Raw genomic sequence first — 22342 nt, 5'->3', positions numbered from 1 at the left:
TGTTGAACCTATGCTTGATTTTTGAATCCTTCAATGTCTTTTTTCTTGTTTTTGAGCATGTGTTTGTTGGTTTTAGTCTTTTGGTTTTGCTCAAGTCATTTTGTTTTCGATTTTCCCTTCGATTCAGTCTATCTTAGGGATTAATCGAAGTTGCCAATCAAAAGATATGACTATTTTAGTGTCCAAAAAGTGGTCTTCCAGGTACAACTACACGAATTAAAATATCATGTTATATTTAAATGTTAACATTCACCATTTGAAAAATATAACATAAATTCACTTTATGTTTTAAGTGATTATAATGCACTTTATGGTCTATTCTTAAGTTGATTTGCTTTTTAATTTTTGTGACTATATTAACTATATATTTTGATTTAATTTTTTAGTTTTAATTCAAAACATCTTAATAAATATTACTTTTATTTGCACATTATATATTAATATATATAGTGTAAATATTATTTATGACCCATTTAAGTAATATTTATTCAAAAATTAAATTGACATGTGCTTAATTCATCACTTAAGTTGTGTATAGCATGGCTTTAAACCCATTTACATAAATATGTGCAATTGCCTCTAGAGACCACAATTTTGAGCTAAAAGGCATTTTTAAACACATAAAACATGTCATTACATATGTTTTAAAATGTGCAAAGACTCCCCAAGAGTGAGACTTGCTTATTCAAACTGTTTCAAAATGTGCAATGAACCCTAGAGAGTGCAAATTTGCACTAAAGGCCATTTTTTAACATGTTTTTGAAACATGCAATCTATCCTCAATAGTGCGATTTGTTTTTAAAACATGCATATGACCTCATAGAAACCACTTTTTGAAGGAAAAATGTTCATGCTCTTGCTCATTGAGACCACGTTTTTTGTGATGTTCACCAGATTTCTCCATGAAATGATTTGAAATCACTTTCTCTAGAGGTATTTTTGCATCCTCATGCGTTTTCATGCATTTGGCATCTCAATCTATGCAAAAAACATTTTGTCTCATGCTCATTTGGATCCACAGTTTTCCCAAAACATCCACATTTGGAGTTTGGAGATCACGTTTTGGCAAAAACATAGGTTGTTTTTGCCTTTGTGTGCATGATTTAATCATTGAAGGTCACATTTTTATCAATCTATACAAAACACATTGAATGCAGGGGCAGATTAAATCCACATTTTTGCCAAAAACGGGTTCTTGTTGAGCATTTTGCCAAAAACGACCCATGCATTGGTGATTAAAGACCACATTTTTGGGTATATTTATCAAAAACAGCTCTCTATTGCTTATTTTGAATTCATCATTGCAAGGTTGAAGGGGTCAAAGTTTGTTTTGAGAATTTTTCAAAGTCGGAGCTTCTTTCCCCTCCATTTTTGGCTCATTAATATTCAAGTGGGCATTTTCCATTTTGCTCATTAATCTATGCTTATCATGCTATTTTCATGCATGTTTTAGATTGATGTTGCACACTTGTCCATATAAATACCATGAATAGTGTATTTTTTCCTTTAAATATGATGGAAATTCTCATTTTCATACTTTTAGATCTTTCCCAAATTCCAAATTCAAATTCGCACTTTAAAGTAACTTGCCTCTTGGCATGTTTGAGTCAAAAACAAAAGGTAAATGTTTCTTTTTTGCTTTCTTCATTGTTTGTTTTCTTGCTTTCTTGTTTTTCTTCTTTTGGAAGAAGTTGCAAGTTCTCTCCCAAGAACTTGAGCATGTTTCATTTCACTCCATATTCATTTTCCATGCCAAGGCACATTGCATCCATTCCTTACATATGCAAAAACACTTTAAAAGTAATTACATGTAATTCCACTTTCCATGTCATGGCACACCACATCTCATTCTCCACATGCGATTACATGAAATCTCACCCTCGATCCACATTTATATGCATTTTCATCCTTCGAACCCAATCACATGTCACATTTACGTGTAATCTACTTTATGTGTAAAGACATCTTGAGAACCCATTTTTGGCTAAAGGTCACTCTTTTAAAGTCAAAAAATATTAGTTACACGCATTCCCATGTCTCCAACATTCACTCCTCAAACCTTTACCTAATGACTCATCCTTTACACATGTTTCCATCCTCCCAAGTAGTATTTCAACCTTGCACATGCGTGCTATCTCTTTTCAAGATCATCACATTAGATCTTTGAAGTATTCTATCCATACTCCAAACCTTTGTTGCCTGTCAAGAATCAACACTTTTATGGAATCAATACCTTCTGATGATGTGTTCAAATTTTGGGATTTTCATGTTGTAGCACAACAAATGCCCTCACCCACAAAGTCTAAAGGAAAGATGAAGTACTAATTCGACAAAGAGTTACCTCATGCGACCGCATCTCAAGTTTTGTCACCTCTTCATAATGTTTCTAACACAAAGATTGGGCATGTTGACATGGCTGATTTCTTGCAAAAGGTTGAATCTACCTTAACAAATGAAATGAGGCACATCAAGAAAAGTAATATTCATTTGGTATCTACTTTTCCTATGGCTGCCTTGGAACCAAAATTTGTTTTGGGTTGTGCACGAAATTTTAGTCAAAAAAACCAAGACAATAAATAATACAAATGGAAAGGTCATCATTAGCCTTGATCCAAAGGTTATTGAACAAATCTTTAGAGTTTCTCAAAATGCAATGTGTGGATTTGTCTCAAGATATGTCTTTAGTGTTGTGGTATGAAAGAGGGTGGATTATCAAAAGTATGTAAGTGCATATTGGTTAAAGGTCAGAAGAAGCAATTTTTCAAGATGGCCTAAAACCATTCATAGGTCAAATTTCAACTCCAAATGCAAGGACTTGATAACTCTTCTCTACAAGATATACGGCCTCAAAGATTCAAGTGACTTTGAGCTATTAATGTATAAATTCATTTTCAAAATCTTTGATAATGAAGAACCTATCTTTTGGGGAGAACTTATGAGCACTACTATTTGTGAGCAGTTTCTTAATGCAGGGACCTTGACACCATTCTATATGAATTCCTACCTAGTTTACATCGTTGCATCTATAGGATCTTTCTTGGTACTTTCCACCAAAGGGGACCAGTTACAAGTTCCTATTCTTGGACTACTATGATCAAATCACCTTATCACACAACAAATATCATTTCAGGAGAGTCCAAGATGCCTTCTTTGGAAATTTTCGATGTTTGTTTGATAAAGAGTTCGTAACCAAGCGAGTGTCACATGAAATGTGGAATAGAATTAATCAATTTGGTGCTATCTTTGTACAGTTTCCAATATTCAATTATTTGAGAGTTGTTATTTCAAAGGAGAACCATATACTCTACCAAGATATGCTACAGATAAGATCATATTGATGGAATTGACCAGACAGCTCATGGAAGTACATTCTTACCATAATTCTCAACATAGGCCAGGTTTTGGTATCACTATAGCCAAACCCTTGGTAATTGGTCAATATATGATTAATTCAATTTATAAGGCAAAGAATATGGAGGCAAAACTTCAGCTTATCACACTAAAAAGATTCAAGGCTAGGATTGATTTTGATTATTGAGGAATGCATTCAATAATTAAGAGGGCATTTACTCATGTTCATACCATGAAGGATGTATGGATTGACTCGCACATAGAACCAGATATTATGAGAATGGATTACAACATGATTAATGTACAAAAAATCATTGATCTTAACATGGTTGAAATTCAATCTAATCTTCAGATAGAGGATGATGGTGATATTCTTGATCCAGAATACCATCATGCTGGATTTGATAAGAAATTTTCTTTTCCTATACAGTGGTAGCAAAAAGGTATATCCATTTTCGATAGGTTTCAATCTATCCTAGTGAATACCAGCAAATGGTTGAAGATCAAAAGTCTCGAGAGAGTGAATCCAAAGCTTGGGTTAGATTGTGGAAGTTTTGGACCACCTCGAAGAAAATCTCAGTTGGAAATGTCAAACAAAGATGGTGCATCTTCTTCTATTGCAACGCAATCACTCAAGTTCAAGTTAAAAGGTGGAAAGGGGTCTAAGTCATCTCAAGAACCCTCACAAGCACTTTTGCAAGCTCAAGAATCTGATGAGCAGAAAGCTAAAGAAGAAACTGCATCTGAAGAAGAAATTGATGAAGAGGAGAGAGAGGTTATGATCATATCTCCTCCGCAACCAATAAATCAACAAGGTCCACCTATTCAGGAAACACCTTTTCTTAATGTCGTGGACTATGACATGGATTTATTCTCCACTGATTTCACATCTACCATCCATGCTTCAAAGGTGAATAAATTGGCGCTTCCTATCTCCTCAACAACACCTCCTATTCTCATAGATGAACAATGTGAGAACTTGGGGAATATGTTTGAGGATTTTCCAAAATTCACAGAAGGTCAAGTTTCCCACCTTGATACTTCAATAACCAATTTTGAAGCATTCATGATAAAGTCTTCTCCACAAACACCTCTTGGTACAAAAATACAAATTGAAGCTTGTATAGTTACTACAGAAACACAATCAAGATCAATGTCAATGGTTGTTACTGCTCTGAATCAACGGATAAGGGTTTTAGTTTCCCTGCTTGGATAGGCAAGATTACTATGAAGAGAAGGAAAGTTGTGCTACCCCCGGATAATCTTCCTATTAAGAAAACCAAGTCTAAATCTTTGCAAGATAAAATTGTTGCAAGGATTGTACTTGATTCTAATAAAAAAAAAGTTTGTGGAGGTTGCTCAACCACTTGTAGACAAACTAGTTGAAGAACTTAACCATTCAAATTACAAGTTCACCAAAATCGAACTTGGTAAGCAATCTCGGTTGAATTCTCTACAAGATGCTCATAATGCACTTGCTAATGTATCAAAGATCAATCACAAGTTGTAGGAGAAAAAGAATCAATTTAAGCAAGAAGTAGCTTGCCTACATGAGGTTATTCAACAATAGTCTCTGCAACATACAACCACTACATCTCATCCATCCCAAGAGAAACAGATCATGGAAGCAAGGAAAACTTGGCTTGGAGAAGTTGTCACTGAAGGAGTTTAGACCATTACAGATGCGGTCAGAATTCTTGAACGTATCAGAGAGATTAAAGAAATGCTACATGACTTGATTACATCTTTAAGTGAGGACGTTGATACTCTAAAATAAATTCTGAATAATTTGTAATGTTCTCGTTATAAAATAAATAATAAATCAAACTTTTGTAATAGCCCGATTGATTTAATATATCTCAGACCCATTTTTATTTTTGTTTCCGTAGTTTGTGTCGTCATCGGCTATCTTTGTACACCCTCGGAAAGTTTTCCGACGGGTATTTAAGCATGGCTTGTAGATTATAGTCGGTATGCTTTTGGATTATTTTTCTCTATACTACGAATTCCTGTTGGAGTTCTTTGTAATTCGCCATTTCGGAAGTGAAAGATCTTCCCTATTTGGCTCGTGCGGTTTCAGTGGGATTCAACCCTCACCCTATTCCGTTGTTGCATGTATTACTTCGCTTGGATCTGGCAAGTCGGAGCACATCTTTTGGCAAATATTATTGAAGGATATGTGTTCTAATCTCTATTGTTGATTCTATCTTATGAATTGGGTCTCTGCGTTATATGGTCTGAGCACTTCCTTCTTACCAATACACCATCCCCTTCTTCCGTCACGAAGTTCATCTACTGTGTGTCCACCTTGTCCACTATATGGCCCATGCCCAGCCCCTTTATTTCCCCACCATACAGCCACTTGGCCTTCATCTCCTTCAACTTCCACCACTATACAACCAAGCATAGGACCCCGTACGGTTGCTTGATATCAATGTACGACATGTATTACACCTTGCACGATATTCCAATTCCCACCCCTTACAACTAGCCTTGGTCATTGTACAACCTGCATAGTCAAAGTATGGCCAACTTGTTCACTGTACGGCCAAAGTCTGCTCCCACCCTCACCGTACGACAAAACAGTATCCTTACCTATCTCTATACGGCCTTCACCATATGGCCTCCAATTGTTCCTATACCATGGTTAGAGCACCTCACCATACTATCCTCCAGACTCATCCATACACCATTGCAACTCATCCTCTCCATCGTACGGCTCACTCCAGACAGCTACCCTCACTGTACAGACCTCATTCAAGAACATAATTAGAGACATTTTGTTAAACAATCTACTAATCACTCCATCGCTAGCTTGGTACATTACATAATTGGGATGAGATCACCAAATTTGATTTGGACACCATGGTCACATGTGATGTTCCATCTTGTGAAATGTTCTACCGATGTCATGGAATCATAGGCTATAGAGAATAAACATTAAGAAAACTTGTAACAAAGTTGCAAGCAATCTTATCAAATTGTCAAGCAATAGAGACTAGAATTATGTCAAGTTCTCAATGAAAATGATAGCTTAGTTGCAATTGAAGAGATGACTTCAAAATATACAATTAGGGTCACTGCTGATTTAGATTTTGAAGATTTTGGTTCTCATACAATGAATAAGTTTTCTTTGTAATAATCCTTAGCAAAGTACTTGCAGTATTCTTTCGCGGCAAATTCTAAGGTTGTAAAATTAGCATATGTCGATATAGTGAGAATAGAAGCTATATCAAAGACAATGGAGATTTCAAATCTTCCTACAGTGCGTGATGCCATCATCAAATTCAAGGCACTAAACGACAATCTTTAAGATCGTTATTTGTCTTCTTTTTCATGTTTGTAGATTGAAGATGTATTACATGAAAATGTGTAGTTACATGTAATATGATTTACATGTGTAATGACATGTAATCCACTAATTTCTCTTCTTAGTTAAACCGGGTTAAAGTTGGTTGAATTGCTCCCACTTTTTCCTCCTTTTTCTCAACTCCTTTGCCTATATAAGGAGTGCCCCTCTTATTGTAAAACCATCTTTTATTGTATGCAAGAGAGCCTTAGAAAAATTGTGCACGCATAACTTTGATTTTGTAGTGCTATTTTGAAAGAAAAGCGAATAGAAAGAAACAATTGAACCTAAACTCTGATTGAGTGCAATTGTTACTTGTGCAAGTTGGGAGCTTTGACTGTGATTTTTATTTGTTATCTTTGATTCATGTGGTTTTGCATTCTTGATAATTGAGAATAGAGTTAGGAAGCAATCGAAGTCAAAGCTTTGACTCGAGGCAGTTGTGGAGATATATAGACTAGGAGCTTTGACTGTAGCTTGTATCTCTTTCTTAATTCACAAAATAGTTAGAATTCTTTACTTCTGGAAGTCTTTGTGCCCCAATAGTAAAGGTTATTCTTATAGCGTAGATTAAGACCGGACTTAGAGCCAAACAGGTACGCTTTCAGCTAGCCTTTGAGTTAGCGTTAGTTTATTGGTATCACCATTTACAACTCTAGATAGAAGTGTAGTTCAAAATTTCATCTTGTCCATTACTAATTCTGCAAGTAAGTGGATTCTGTTCTGAAAGCTAAGAAGAAAGAATATTAGTAATACCCTTTAAAATCTCTCAACTTCTTGCTTACCTTGAGTTGATCCAAAGAACGGTGAGAAGGGGGACCTTTTCCTTTAAGGCAAGAAAGACTCTTTCTCACATGTTGCGGTTGGTATACCTATTGTGGGACTAGATTTTACCCAAAACTATCGGTTGCAAAATATCCACCCAACACCTCTCATTGAAGGAGAAGCTACAAAAAATGCATGGGCTGGCTGTTTTTTCCTATGACCATGGATGATTTATATAATTTTCGGTAGATCTTATTATTTTATTTAGAATATCATCACAATTCTTTAAGTTGTGAGAGGCATTCTTAACGAGGTGTAATATATCCTTGAAATGCCTATAGTCAACATATTGAATGAGGATTTGTAAGCCTTCAATATGATATTTTTGGAAGTGACGGCTCTCAGAAATTAGATGGTTTTGTTCTCTCATGTGCTAAATTTCAGAAAAGTTGGTTCTTACCTCTTTGCATTTAGCTCATCTATTTTGAAGGTTCCTCATCTTTTGTTTGGTAGAATGTCTTGGATTGATTCTGTATACTTCATGCAATATCTAGACTAGAATTTAGTGGATTGGTTGCCATGTTTTCTTATAGCAAGAATTTTTCTTATTATTTTGGATATATGGTTATTACTAACAAACATTATTCTGGAAGATGAGTATTTGTATGGCAGTGTCTAGTGGATGTTCCCCAGGCTCCAGATTTGGATAAAAGATGGGCATTGGATCTACAAGGCTTGTTTGAAGACCCCTGTAGCTCCTTAAAAACTCTTTTAGCTGATATATGGTTTATCATCAGATTATCTAAAAATTGTGATGTCAACTCATAGTAATTATGGATGTAAAGATAATCGTTAGATTATCTATAAACAGTAATTTCCCAAACTTCATCTCTAAACATGTATCTTTACTTTCTGTGGGTCCAGCACGATGCTGCCTTTTGTTATATCTTTATAATATCTCAACTCTAGCTTACTAAAGTTATATTCTTCACAGATCCAAAACTTAAATTTAGATGAAATTTTTTTTTTTTTTTTGATGAATAGTCCTGTTCTATTAAAAAAATATACTTAGAATACAATTCACAAAACAGGGGTCCGGGGGTCGAGAGAGTTCAAGCGGCCTAAGCCGAAACTAAACACATAGCATCAGCAGGAAAAAACAACTATTCATAAAAAAAAAAACATATATAGCAACCTCAGGCTGCCAAAGCAGTGGTAGCCGAGGGGGGAGGATCATCTTTGTCATTGAAACCCCAATCATTTCTGGGATTGGGGGGCGGGCTGGGCACAGACCAGCCATCATTAGGAGCAACCGCAGCAGGGGGATCAGTGGCAGCCTCCGCATCTTTGACCTTAGGCCACGGAGGAGAAATCACCAGCGCCAGGCAGGGCCATTTGCCAGCATTATCCCGACGAGCGCTAGAAGGAGGAGGTGGGGACCAGCCAGAGCCACCACGGGGTGGGGAGGCAAAGCAGCGCCTCCAGCTACCAGCCCCACCACTGGGAGAGCGGTGGCGAGAGGCCTGCGAGCACGGAGTGTGCGAGTGGCAACCTGAGGAGTGGCACCACTACCGGTGGCCACGAGGCGTCAAGGTGTCTGCTGAGGCATTTGGAGGAACTCGAGCCACAGTGCAAGGGGCATTGCCCCAGTGGTTGAGCAGCTCCTGCAGGTGAGCAACTACCAGGGAAACTTTGTTAGCTTGCACCTGTATCTGCATAATAACATTGTTACAAATACAAGCTTTAGTGTACATTGCAATGTTAACATCCAAAAAGCTATGTGTGAATAAAACAGCATTTCTATCTTTCCACAGAGTAAACAAAATTTCCATCCTGAATGTATGCTAGATCTGGGAGTACTTTCTGGGAATTCTGGGGGAATCACCCAGCAAGATCATGTGCCATGAAAATGGTTTGGGTGTAAAGGGCTTGAAAAAATCATGAATCCAGTGCTAGTAATTCTGCGCATGTTAACAAAACCAGAAAATATGCAGAAAGAGATGAAAACTTTTTTAAAAGAAAGAAAAGCAAAAATTATCATTATTTTTAAAAGAAAAAAATAATTTTATTTTTGATTAAAAATAATAGCTCATCAAACATGAATTCGGACAGCACTAGGCAAGTCTAAAATTTTCGACTTGGCAAAATCTCAGAAAATACTCAAGATTTTTGAAAACAATAACCATGACGAAGGGCTGGTAGATTTTGAAGAACCTCAATGATGGTGGATAAGGAGTGCAAGAAAAAAATGCATGGCTTTATATCAAATGAAAAGTGCGAAAAACACATTTTAACCAATGTTATACTTGCATTGGTATTTTAGTTGTGTTTTTCTAGGGTTTGCAAAAACTAGCGAGTAATACTTGAATAAACTCTTAAATTAAAAACTAGAATACTAGACACTTGGCCAGTACTTATAGAGTTTAGAATCCATGAAAAAGCTATCCACTAAATTATAGCATTAGTTAGTCAGATCTGCCCTCAACTTAGTCAAATGATTATCTACTTAAAATACCAAAAAAGGAAACTTTGAACTCTAGTAATGGATTTTAAGTATTATGAATCCGAAAATTGGTGATAGATGAACCTTATTTCTATTTAGCATCGTTGCCTTGTCCATTGTTTTCATTGCATATAATTCATTGGTACCACGTAGTTCAACCAAATGTACACTGCATCAATAAAATAAAACAATTATCCAATTAATCATCAATATTCATTTAGAGTTTGTATGCACTTTCTCTAGGAAAGCTTCTAACAATCTATCATTTAATTAATTTTATCCTTTGAAAAACAATTTTGCAATATATACATTTTATTTGACTTGAAAATCATGTTTGTATTCAAGAATTAAAAAGATTCTTGTTTCTAGAGCATTTTAGATGTCTTTGTTGATTCTAACTATAAATCACGTCGAGAAATATACTTTGTCCTTGCACAATTTGTCTCTCTTATAAGATCTAAAATATCAAGTAGACATGCAAAACAAAATTATAGAGTAGAACTCCCAAGAATAAGAAATACAAGACACACAGCTGAGTGCTATAATTGTTTTGGCAATCTTTTTATCATTTTCATAATACAAAACAAAGGATCACTGGTGCATATTCCATTTGTCTCTAATGAAGTTATTTTCTACAGTATGTTTCTGAAAATGTGCACTTCTAATTAAAATGTATCTACCAATGCAAATAGAAGAATTGCAACTGTGATACATAAGAAATTGCTAAGATGAAACTTGCAATTATTGTATGTTGAACAATCTCAAACCCAGAGTGACTATAAGGTGAATAGCTGTGATTCTTTGCTCATGTCAATTTTGGATAGATAAATCATCTATTTCTTGGATACCACTTCTGGTTTAAGTTCACATTTCTTCAAGAACATTGCAATTTATGTAGACGTAATTCAAACTTCATGTTCCATCTCCACAGTTCCAGATCATTTGTAGACATTTTCATTCTATTGATTGATGAGCATATAAAAAATTGTTGGTTTGAAGTTCAAATTCTGCTTGGCAAACTAAGATGCTTCTCATCAGATAGACCAGATGTAACCTGCACATGATGCGGCCGAGATATTTAGAGGATGTTTTCTTGTGCTTTACTACATGTTTCTGGTTGCTAGAAACAGGTGATATTCAACAGATTTTGTAGCTACTTTATTATATGTTTCGGGTGAGCTACTTTATTATATGTTTCGGGTGAATCATGGCAATTGAGATATCAAGAAAAGTTTGTAGCTGGTTGAATACATGTCTCTGATGGTAGGCTCAGCAAGACAAGATGAAGAACAGATGATAACGATGGAAAATACAATGCCTGAATATGAACACAAATAAATAGTTCAAATAAAAAAGCCTTTTACTAACTATCCTGTCAAATTATTATCAAAGACTAAGTTGTATTGATGTGCTTTTGAACAGTTTAGAGATACACTTCTGTATGATAAAGCATTCAGTAAGATGTGTGAAGTCAAAGATTACAAGACATTTAATAAAACAAGGTGTGCTTGTAGTTTTTTATTGCTAAACCTTTTACCCTTGAGTATTACTGATCTCATTAGCATCATGAAACCAGCTAAATTCAATTCATCTAAAAATTATTCTCATTCGCAAGTCAAAATAATTAAGTTTGCAACCTGAAAACATTGCAAAACCTTATTATGATGAATTTCAATAACAAAAAAGCATGCAAGATTGATATGTGAAGGGATACCAAAATTCTGTACAGTCCTAACATGATTGAAATAACTGTAATGTCGACTATTGGACTTGACTCAATCTGCCCTAAAATTCTCCTTTAGGGTATGAATAGTGCTTGGGAGTGGGAGATGTCACTTGAGTATCCTTATATAGATCTTATAATCCAGTTAGTATCACAAAATAAATAAGCATATATGCCAACATTATGCAAATAGAATTCCAATTCACTACTATAATATTCAACATAAGAAATTCCCTTCACATTTTATCCAACACATCGTCATTATGGAGCACCAATTGAGAGATCATACAAGGAACCTCAAGTCATTCCACCTAGCCTAGGTGCATGGAATGACAACCTTCATCAGTCCTCCCAACCCCACTCAGAGTCTTTCCTGGTACGTCTTCCTCACTACTTGCCATCCTTTAAATGCATCATGTCTCCCCTCCAAAATGGGATAGCCCAATGGATCACAATCATCAAAAGAATTGTCATATCTGTCACATTATAGATTGTCAGAGATATAGGATAAGTAACAACATATAATATGCTTTTTGGCAGCACGTTGTAATACTCCATCACCAGCCAGATGAAGTCCAAAGACTATCATACAAATTATTACATGATATACATTGTAATGTTCCCATTTTTGGGTTCTCTAGCTGTGCAATTATTGTTGGCATGACGAGTTTGTGTGAGCATGATTCTAGGGGTGTTTTGATATTTCGGATGAGCTCAGTTGGTTTAGAGGAGTTAAATGGTGAGTTTTCACATGTCAAAAACATGTGTTTTTTAGCTAAAAATCACCACCCAAGCTTGGGCAAACATAAACACTTCTAAAAAGAAGTAAAGAATCACTTTTTGATGCATAAAACATATGCTTTCATGTCAAAAATTGCCACCAATCAAAAATAGTTGCAGAAGTGAGTAAAGATGTGCTTTTCTGGAGTGAAATGTGTGTGCTTTTCAAGACAAAATCGCTACCCTTATGTATTTTGGTTATAAAATCACTTAAGACACTTTTTGGAAGAGAAAACATGTACTTTTGGGTCCAAAATTGCCACCCATATGCTTTTTGGTCTAAATGCATGTTGGAAAAGTAATGATGTTCTTTTCAATTGTAAAAGCATATGCTTTGGACTTAAAAATCACCATCTCTATGCATTCACAAGCAAATATAAGTTATGGAGCACTTTTAGGAGAGAAAAGCGTGTGTTTTGGAGGCATAAAAGCCTACCATATGCATTAATATATCAAAAAGCTTCAATTGGAGAAGTAATGACAAGTTTTTAGGGAAGAATAACACACAACGTTCAAAATGCATGTATGTGCTTTTGGGTTCAAATTCCCCACCTATATGCATTTTAATCCTAACTCAAGTCAATAAACATATTAATAAACTTTTAAAGTGCAATAACATGTGTGGTTCAAATTCCCCACTTAAAAGCACTTAGTCATAAAATATGTCATTGCCTATAAAAAGTGCATCTATATGTATTTATGGCATATTTATTGGCATTGGGTTTTTAATAGGTGTTTAGCATGTTCATATATGCTATGAGTTATAAAAACCTCACCTTTATACATTTTAAATGTCTCATGTAATTAAATTTTATGAATAAGTTTAGTTTAAAATAAACATGAAAATAGACTTTAAAAGGCTAAATTTTATAAAACATTAAAAACTATGGTTAAATCAACTGAAAATGAGCTGAAATTTTAAAATGGATGTCAAAATCCACTTTAAATAGTAAATATCATTTTATCTCATGCAATCACCTACAAAAATTCCATTTTTGGAGGTTTTTTAATTATGACGTGTTATTGGCCTGAAAACCCTCCACCTTTTCCTTCATAACTTGAGCTGGGCAACTTTGTTTGAGGCCTAAGTTAGCTCAAAACAAGCAGAATTACAATGGTCATTATCACAAGACAAAAAGAAAAATGAACGAAAGACATAAAAGTTTACCAAAACCCAAGCATTTGTAGTCAAAGAAGAAAAACTTTCTTACAAACATTTGGGTAAAAATCTTGACAAAAACCTTCAAAAAAAATGCATGAATAATTTAAAGGAAGTTCAATTCAAGGATAATGAATTGCATTTATGACACCTTGTTAATGCATTGAAACATAGAGGATAGACCTACAAATCCATGAGAAAATCATAGGGTTGCCACAATTTTGTGCTATCAATATTGAGGACAACGAGTAGCTCTAACCAGGGAACATGCTTCATTGTTCTTATAAGCAATGAGGAATGTAGAATCCATACCTTTAAGTGCCTTCGTCTACTCCATTGGGCTCTAGCGTTAGGCTACCAAAGAAAAATGACTAAAAAAGGATGACACAACTAACAGGTTGAAAACCTAGATAAAATAAAACAAACTTGTGCAAGTGTACTTATTAAGAATAAAGGAGAACCTACCTAATTAAAAATAGCCAATAAAGCAACTTTTAGATGAAACCATTTAAAGGATCAGCAAATAGCAGCCATTTTCATCAGCTCGTAGTCCCTTGCATGTTCATAGGCAACTTTGTATCGATGATGCCTAAACAACTAGAGAAATAATGTCAATGCCTGATGTAACATCTCTTGGAAGAGATGAACAAATTCACCTTTTTGAGATGAATCATATAGGCTCTCCAAGATAGGTTCAAGAATTTGAATTGCTCCTGTTGAACCAAACATGCTTCTTTGGCTTCTTCTTCAATAGTATGTTTATGTTCAGGTACATGTGGAATGCCTAGCTTCCTATTATTTTCAACCAAGCCAAATGTTTTATTGGACATCCCTTTGATCGAACAAATTCTAGACTTTTCTTACCAACCGCAACTTGTTTGATTGATTCATCAATCACCAACACCTCAAGATGATCAAGGAAACCTTGCTCATGTGATTTTAGTAATGACATGATTAAACTACCTACCTCTGCATGCTTCTCACAAAAATGTCACTTGGGAAGTTCTTTATCGTTTATGAGAAGTTCTTTCTCAAGCTCTAGGATAGAACATTTATGCAAAGTGTACCCAAGTTCATGACCTTGAGACACATATACATCATTTTTAGCTTGACTAAAACTTGCTTTTATGACCACTTTTATAATGTAATTATCCTGAACATTGGAAGAAAAAAATTTCTTCCTCGTCTTTCATCACTGACCTTCTAAGACTGTGTGAACCAAATATGGAAGTCCCTAGCTATGTCTTCTTCCTTTTCTTGGAAGAGAATAGCAAGATCACTAACTTTGGTAACATGATGCTTTACTGTCATCTTGGCTGATGGTGTTGTACTAAGTTGCCAGTTCAGATACGGGTTCAGATGCTGGTTGGGGATTCAAGTTAGAAATTCATTCAAGATTTTTTTGGGGTGGGTTCAAATTTGTTTTGGGTTTGTCTATAAAAAAATGTATGTTTTATATATGTATGTATGTACGATATAAATGTGTATATGCATGCAACAGAAAATAACTTCAAACAACACTATGCTAATAGTAAAGAAACATACTAGTATACACCACCATATATACATACATACACACATATACATATGTGTGTGTGTGTGTGTGTGTGTGTGTGTGTGTGCGCGCGTATATGTGTGTATGTATGTATGTATGTATGTATGTATATGTTAGTGTTTAAGTCCAAATAGCATATGTTTTCTCTTTGTAGCCTTTTTTTTGGTCTATTTTAGAGTTGGAGGATTGGATTGACTAAGATGGACCCAAAAAAAATTTAACAAAGTCAAAAAATTCTATTTTTTGGTAAAATTCAGCTTGGGTCCTACTACAAATTTGGCAATTCACCATAGAAATTGCAAAATTTGTGTCGGATTCATCTCATAGAATTTAGTCAAACTTTTGCAAGAATATGATATGGACCAGACTTTGGGCTTGCCAAGGAAGAATTTGGTAACATAGGTGTTGTTGTTGTGAGTTTCGTTCTACTACACCATGCAGAATCAAATACTTAATGTTTCAAGATGAAATACCAAACATCTAATCCTCTCTTGATATAAGGTCATCTTTCATGCTACACTTGCAAAGTAAGATCATGAAATGACTTCAAGGTTCCTTCATAATTGTGCACTTCACTCAATTTTCTGATGTGATATGCTAGTTATTACAAAGGAGTTACACTATTCATTCAATAGACATCAACTCTTGCACTCCTAAAGATTTAGCTTCACAATGTGCAATGAAAATATAGCTTCTAATTGTCCAAATTTTCCACGTCAACTCTAACTTAAGCTTACTACTTCTTCTACCTCTAACTTGAAATGCAAGGAATCATGTATGAGCAAAATTAATTCATGGAATTGTCAACAAGTGAGCTATCAATTTGTATTTGAGATAGGAGATCTCTTCAAAAGTGAAAAAATCCATTAAAAAAGTGAACTTTTGAAAACATCAAAAATTTTAGAAAACTCAAAAGAGCGAAAGGGTTTCTCAAATGGGCAGGCAAGTGGATGTTCTTCCTATTTGGCTTGATTTGAACAAAAGGTTGCATCCATGTGATTTGACTCAAGTTCCAACGACAAGGTGATGTAGGCTGCATGACACCACAGATCATAAAGAGATGCATTGCTTGATTTTCCTTTGAGGGGGGGGCTTGGAACTACGAGGGAGAATTCCATTTTCAGAACTATATGAGCTTGTGGTACTTGTAAATTCAGAAGTAGAGTTCCTTGAGTTCAAAGAAAATATTAGTGGGAATCCAAGAAGTGTATATAAAGGAAATACTTGGTGTAGTGTGCATAGCCTTTTACATTTAGAATCTATTTGCCCATCTTGTCAAGACACTGGCTACTTGATCAAATGGGTTGGTATGAGGAAACATCTATAGGGAGTGGAAAGTATTTCTACCAACTCCCAAGTTGGATGTCGAATGAAGGTGGTAGTCATCACTCAAGTTGGCAACCGAATGTCAAATGTTGACGAAAGAAATCAGTTGCATCAAGGAAGCACAATTGATTATAATGACAATGATATTCCAAAGGAAGAACTTTCATGCACCACATCACAAGAAGGTATCGAAAAGAAAGTCAAGGATGCATTCAATATCATCCAAGGAAGACGAGACATAGAAGACAAAGACCAATGTTATGAAAAACTAGATGATAGATCACCACAACTTTGAAGTAATCCTTGGTGAACTTTCCCTCATGCTATAAGCATGAATTCTTGAGGATGAATTACAAGGAACTTCACATACCCTCGAAAAGGAAGATAATCAGGTGGATGAGTCGAATAAGGAATTGCAAGTTATTGTAGATGAATTGAGGTATGAAGAACAAATTGACGGAGCGTTACAAGATATCATCACCATCAAGTTTTTTGGGTGGGTGCTAAACAATTTCATGCAAGAAGTTGCCAAATGCATTTCAAGATGATCAAGTTAGTGCAAGTGGCATGTTTCACCATCAACTTCAACCTCCAAAGATCTTGCTACTTGATATTGAGTTTAATTGTTAGAAAGGTTAATCTTCCCTTGGATGTATTTAATTGGGATATTCCAGGGATCCCTAAATGTAGTTTGTCCTATTGTACACATGTGGAGGACATGTCATTGTTTGTCCTTTATTCCACATGTGAGGACAACTCATTTTTATTCCTTTATTAAGGAATTTAGTTTATCCTCCTTAAGAGGATTGTGACACTTTGCACACACCTATTATGAATGTGGCATTCATAGAAATGGGAGTTACACATGCAACTCCTTTCTCATCTCTTTATAAGAGATGCTCCTCCTTCTTTCTTCTTCACTCTTATCACTTTGATGTTATTGTATTGAGCTATTTTGCTCCAACACTCTCTCTCTCTCTCTTCTCTAGGTATTTGCCTTCATTCATAATACTCAAAAGGGGTTTTCTTTGCTTTCCCCTTATAAATCCTTGTCTCCATTGTTGAACCATCTTGGTGTATGCTCTTGGATTTTGCTTATCTCATGGTAACATTGTTTCACACTTAACTTACTTGGATTGTTTCTCGTTCCTTGCTCTATCTTATCGTTTCTTACATGGTATCAGAGCTTGGCTATCTAATCCTTGTTTTAAGTTTTGTGTTGAAGGTTGCCATTCATTGGAGCACACCTTATTTGGAGACGTCATTGAGAGAAGAAGTTTGTGTTGCGATTTTCTGCTCACTCTAACATCCTTTGTGTGCAGATTTTATTGCATCATTTTTATCATTGTTTACTAACCCTCTTTGGAAGGCTTGCCGCCAAAGGGTTTTCCTATAAAAGTTTCAAATTTTTTTTTGTTGTTTTGGAAGGCGTGCCGCCAAAACAACAAAATATTACTTCATATCATTTATTTATTATTATTGAAGGATATCATTATTTAAAGTGTGCTTTTAAAAAATTTAGGTCCTTCAATAGATTAGTTTTAAAAAAAATTGAAATTTAAATCATTTCTTATATTTCTATTTTAAATTTTATATCTCATTTGAGATATTTTAAACCTTTCATATTCATATTTTAAAAAAAAAAAAAATATCTATTTTGAAATATAAAAAGTTTTTAATATCTATGAGATTTTAGATATCTCATTTTTTTCCAAATCTTTGTTCAAGTTTTTTTTAAGAAACTTTCTTTCTAAACTAAGAGCAACCTTTTGGAAGTAACCCGTTTCTTTTTTCCCTTAGCCTTGCTTCCAAGCTTTTTCGCAGGCTTTACCGCATGCAGAAAAGGCGCTCGATTTTGGATATTATAATCTGCCAGGGTTCTTCCATCCTCCAGCTGCTCTCCAGCAAAGATTAGCCTCTGCTGATCAGGAGGAATACCCTCCTTATCCTGGATCTTTGCTTTCACATTGTCGATTGTATCAGAGGACTCTACCTCTAGGGTTATTGTCTTACCAGTCAGAGTTTTCACATATATCTGCATCTTAAGGACTCACTGCTCCAGAATCGTTCAGAAGCCACGGCTACAAGCCCTCTCTGGCAAAAACCTCTCTTGCTTCACCCGAATCTGCTTATGCTTCAACAGAACTTGGAATATCTTAGAGCAAACGCAGTATAACGCTCCTAACGCTGCGGTAGTTTCCTTCTCACGAGATTCGTTCTCTGAACCGGCGGTTATTTGGACACGTTTCTATGTCAAGTTTTGTTTTTTGCTAACACTTGTTCTTAGTTAGAACCGTGCCCTAGGTAGAATTTTTTTCTTTTGGCACGTATCCTCCTTAAATCTCCTTTATATCGACTTTTAGGTTCTCTATTTTTCATTCCTTTATGTTTATTTAACTTTAAAAAGAGGCATATTACGTTTTTTAAAAAAGATTAAAAAAAACTTTGCTTTTTTTTTACTATATTATTCTTTTCTGAGTTATTAGGGATTCTAATTATAGCCAATTAGAATCCTATTTTATTCTTCTTTTGTAATAATCATTAAATCATTATAGCCTCTGTTTTTAAAAACGCTCTGCATTAATCTTGTGTTACAGATTAATAATTATTCTAACGATTCTACTTGCAGGATTCTGATCAATCATTCAGTTTCATCTTAATTATAGCAAATTAGATTCCTCTATTTTTTTTTCAATAAAAAACATTTAAATGCTGTATTACGTTTTTTTTTAATCATTAGGAATCATTAATATTGCCATCCTAAATATAGGAAATTGGATTCGTTGCTATAATCATTCTAAAAACGCTTCTGCCGGATTCTTTTTATTTCAAATTAATCCTTGTACTAATGTTTTGTTGCAGCGTTATATCATTTTTTTTTAGAAACTTATTCATAGTTCCATCATCACGTTTTATTCAAGTTCACGTATAAGTCATATTTCTATTAGGGGGGACATTTTTCTTTCATAAAGATGTCAACCTTAATTCCAGAAATAAAACTTAGTCATTCTAATTATCATTCCTGGAAAACTCATATTTCATTCATTTTTCGTTTTAAACACCTCTTTGAGATAGCCACTGATCCTTCTATTGAACCTGGTTCAGTGGCTACCCAAGACGAAAAAGATACTTGGAAAACTAAAAATGAAGAAGCTTTAGGTTTAATTGGTATTTCCATTATTCAAGATTTATATGTGTTAATTGCACACTGTTCTAAAGCTCATGATGCCTAGTCAATCTTGCAAACCAAGTATGACAGTGGAGATGAATACCGCAAAATACAGTTGCAGGATCAACTTGAAGATCTCAGGTATACAGATTTTAAGAGTATGGATGAATTTCTGTTAAAATTTGATTCTCTTAAGATTCAAATTATTGCTTTAGGTGTTCAGTTAGAGGACATTCGTTTAATTCATCTTATTCTTAAAAAGTGTCTTCCTAGACAATTTCAACAGTTTATAACTAATATTCATGCACAACTTGCTATACCTACTTTAACTACTCAGTTAACTTATGTTATTTTTCAAACTTTATTAAGACAGGAAGAAGCTAAGTTAATTCAGTTTGGTACCCTTAAATCAACTGAACATGCATTTATGTCTCGAAATTCAAATAATAATTTTCGTTCAAATAATAATAATAATAATAACAACAAACAATATAATACTAATCCTAATAATTCCAACAATAAATTTCATGCAAAATATAACAATAATAACAATCATCATAACAATCATCATAATAACAATCGTAATACTAATAATCAAAGGAATCAATCCAATTCCAAACCTCATTGTTCTTATTGTGGCAAAGATGGTCATATTGTCAATAACTGTTTTAAAAAGCAAAACGATAAAAGACCTATGAACAATAGTAACCATAATCAAAAATCAAATCATAAAAAAGGTAATTCTACTGGTTCTAATTCTCGTCATGCTTTTACTTGTAGCCTTAATCTTTGCAGACCTTTAGAATGGATTGTTGACAGTGGTGCATCACAACATGTAACTTCTCATAAAGAAATTTTTGATTCTCTACAACCTGATATTGCTAACATTCCTATTCAGTTAGCTAATAATCAGACTTGTAAAGTTGAAGGTTTAGGTGATATAACTATTCCTAATGGTAAATTGCATGATGTATTGTATGTACCTGATCTGAAAACTAATTTGCTTTCTGTTTCACAGTTATGTCAGGACTACAAAGTTGAATTCTATAAAGATACATGTTATGTCATAGATCCTCAAACTAAACAAGTGATTGCTCATGCTAAAATGGATAATGAAAATTTGTTTAAATTCCATGAATTTGCTAGTTCACGATATTTGTTACATACTTCTATTGATTTCAATATATGGCATGAAAGACTTGGCCATTTAAATTCGGATTATATTACTTTCATGCAAAAACACAATATGGTTGATGGCTTGCCTCACATTATTCCTTCTAAGATTTCCTGTACAGGTTGTATGAGTGGCAAGAAGCATAGGGAGCCCTTTCCAAGTGGAAAATCATGGCGGGCAACTCATAAGTTGCATCTTGTCCATAGTGACCTATTGGGCCCCATGGAGAATAACTCCATCCAAGGTTCTCGGTATGCACTTACCTTTGTTGATGATTTTTCTAGATGAACTTGGATCTATTTTTTGCATAGCAAGGATCAAGTTCTTGATATATTCATTGAATTTCAGTTATATGTTGAAAGGCAATCTGGATTTAAATTTAAAATTCTCAGAACTGATAATGGAAAGGAATATGTGAATAATGCTTTTCACTCTTATTTGAAATCATGTGGAATTAAACACAAGCTTACTATTCCTTATACACCACAACAAAATGGTGTGGCGGAAAGAAAGCATAGGACCATTGTTGAAATGACTAGAAGCATGTTGCATGCTAAGAATCTGGATTATAAATTTTGGGCTGAAGCCATGTTTTGTGCAACTTATATTCTTAATAGGACTCCTACCAAAGCTCTCAAGGATATTACTCCAGAAGAGGCTTGGTCTGGTAGGAAACCTAATTTACATCATTTGCGGATTTTTGGATCTGTTGCTTATGTTCATACTCCTAAACAGAAAAGGCATAAATTAGATGCTAAGTCATCTCCTTATATGTTTGTTGGTTATGATGAAAACACTAAGGGTTATCGTGTCTATGATTCCACTACTAACAAAGTTCAAGTTGCTAGAGATGTTTGTATTGCAGAAAATGGAGTCCATGACTGTTCTACTGCACATGATGCACAATTCAGTGGCACTAAAATTGTGCTGGTGGAGGACCAACCTCCTTCTCTTAACCCTACTCCTCCTCTTAACCCTTCAACTCAAGTATCACCTATTATTTCTGCTCCTACAAGTAATGATATTCAAGTATCTACTGGTGATAATGATGCTTTTATTGCTAATGATTCTTCCTCTAGTGATAATTCCATTGCAACTAAACGTAAACCTAAATGGGCTCAAAACTTAATCAATGAAGGTGATGACTACATTTCTAGATTTGGTGGAATTAAACATAGAAGGATTAATTATTGTAATTATGCTTTGATGACTACTATTATGAATTCTAACGATCCTAAGTCTTTTGATCAAGCTAACTCTCAACCTCAATGGCAAAAAGCCATGCAAGAAGAATATGACTCTTTAATTGCTAATCAAACTTGGGACTTAGTCAAGTTACCTCATGGCAAGAATATAGTTTCATGTAAATGGTTATACAAAACAAAATTGAATACTAATAATGAAATTAGTAAATTTAAGGCTAGACTAGTTGCTAGAGGTTTTTCACAAATTGAAGGATTAGACTATAATGAAACTTTTGCTCCTATT

The 22342-nt window shown here is 34.6% G+C and overlaps 1 protein-coding gene across 1 annotated transcript in view; it reads right to left on the bottom strand.

Moving 5' to 3' along the window:
• Nucleotides 1–22342, bottom strand: part of LOC149563779 (phototropin-2-like) — a 411881-nt gene that overhangs the window by 217194 nt on the left and 172345 nt on the right. Inside the window, exon 14 of the mRNA XM_089826907.1 lies at nt 10053–10137. Coding sequence (XP_089683033.1) covers nt 10053–10137 — 85 coding nt within the window. The remainder of the gene's footprint in view (nt 1–10052; nt 10138–22342) is intronic.

Source organism: Cupressus sempervirens, chromosome 4 (genome assembly GCF_028749045.1).
Source record: "Cupressus sempervirens isolate cs-2001-9-10 chromosome 4, ASM2874904v1, whole genome shotgun sequence".
In the NCBI taxonomy this organism is placed as follows: domain Eukaryota; kingdom Viridiplantae; phylum Streptophyta; class Pinopsida; order Cupressales; family Cupressaceae; genus Cupressus; species Cupressus sempervirens.
This window is presented reverse-complemented; position numbering and strand designations above follow the sequence as displayed.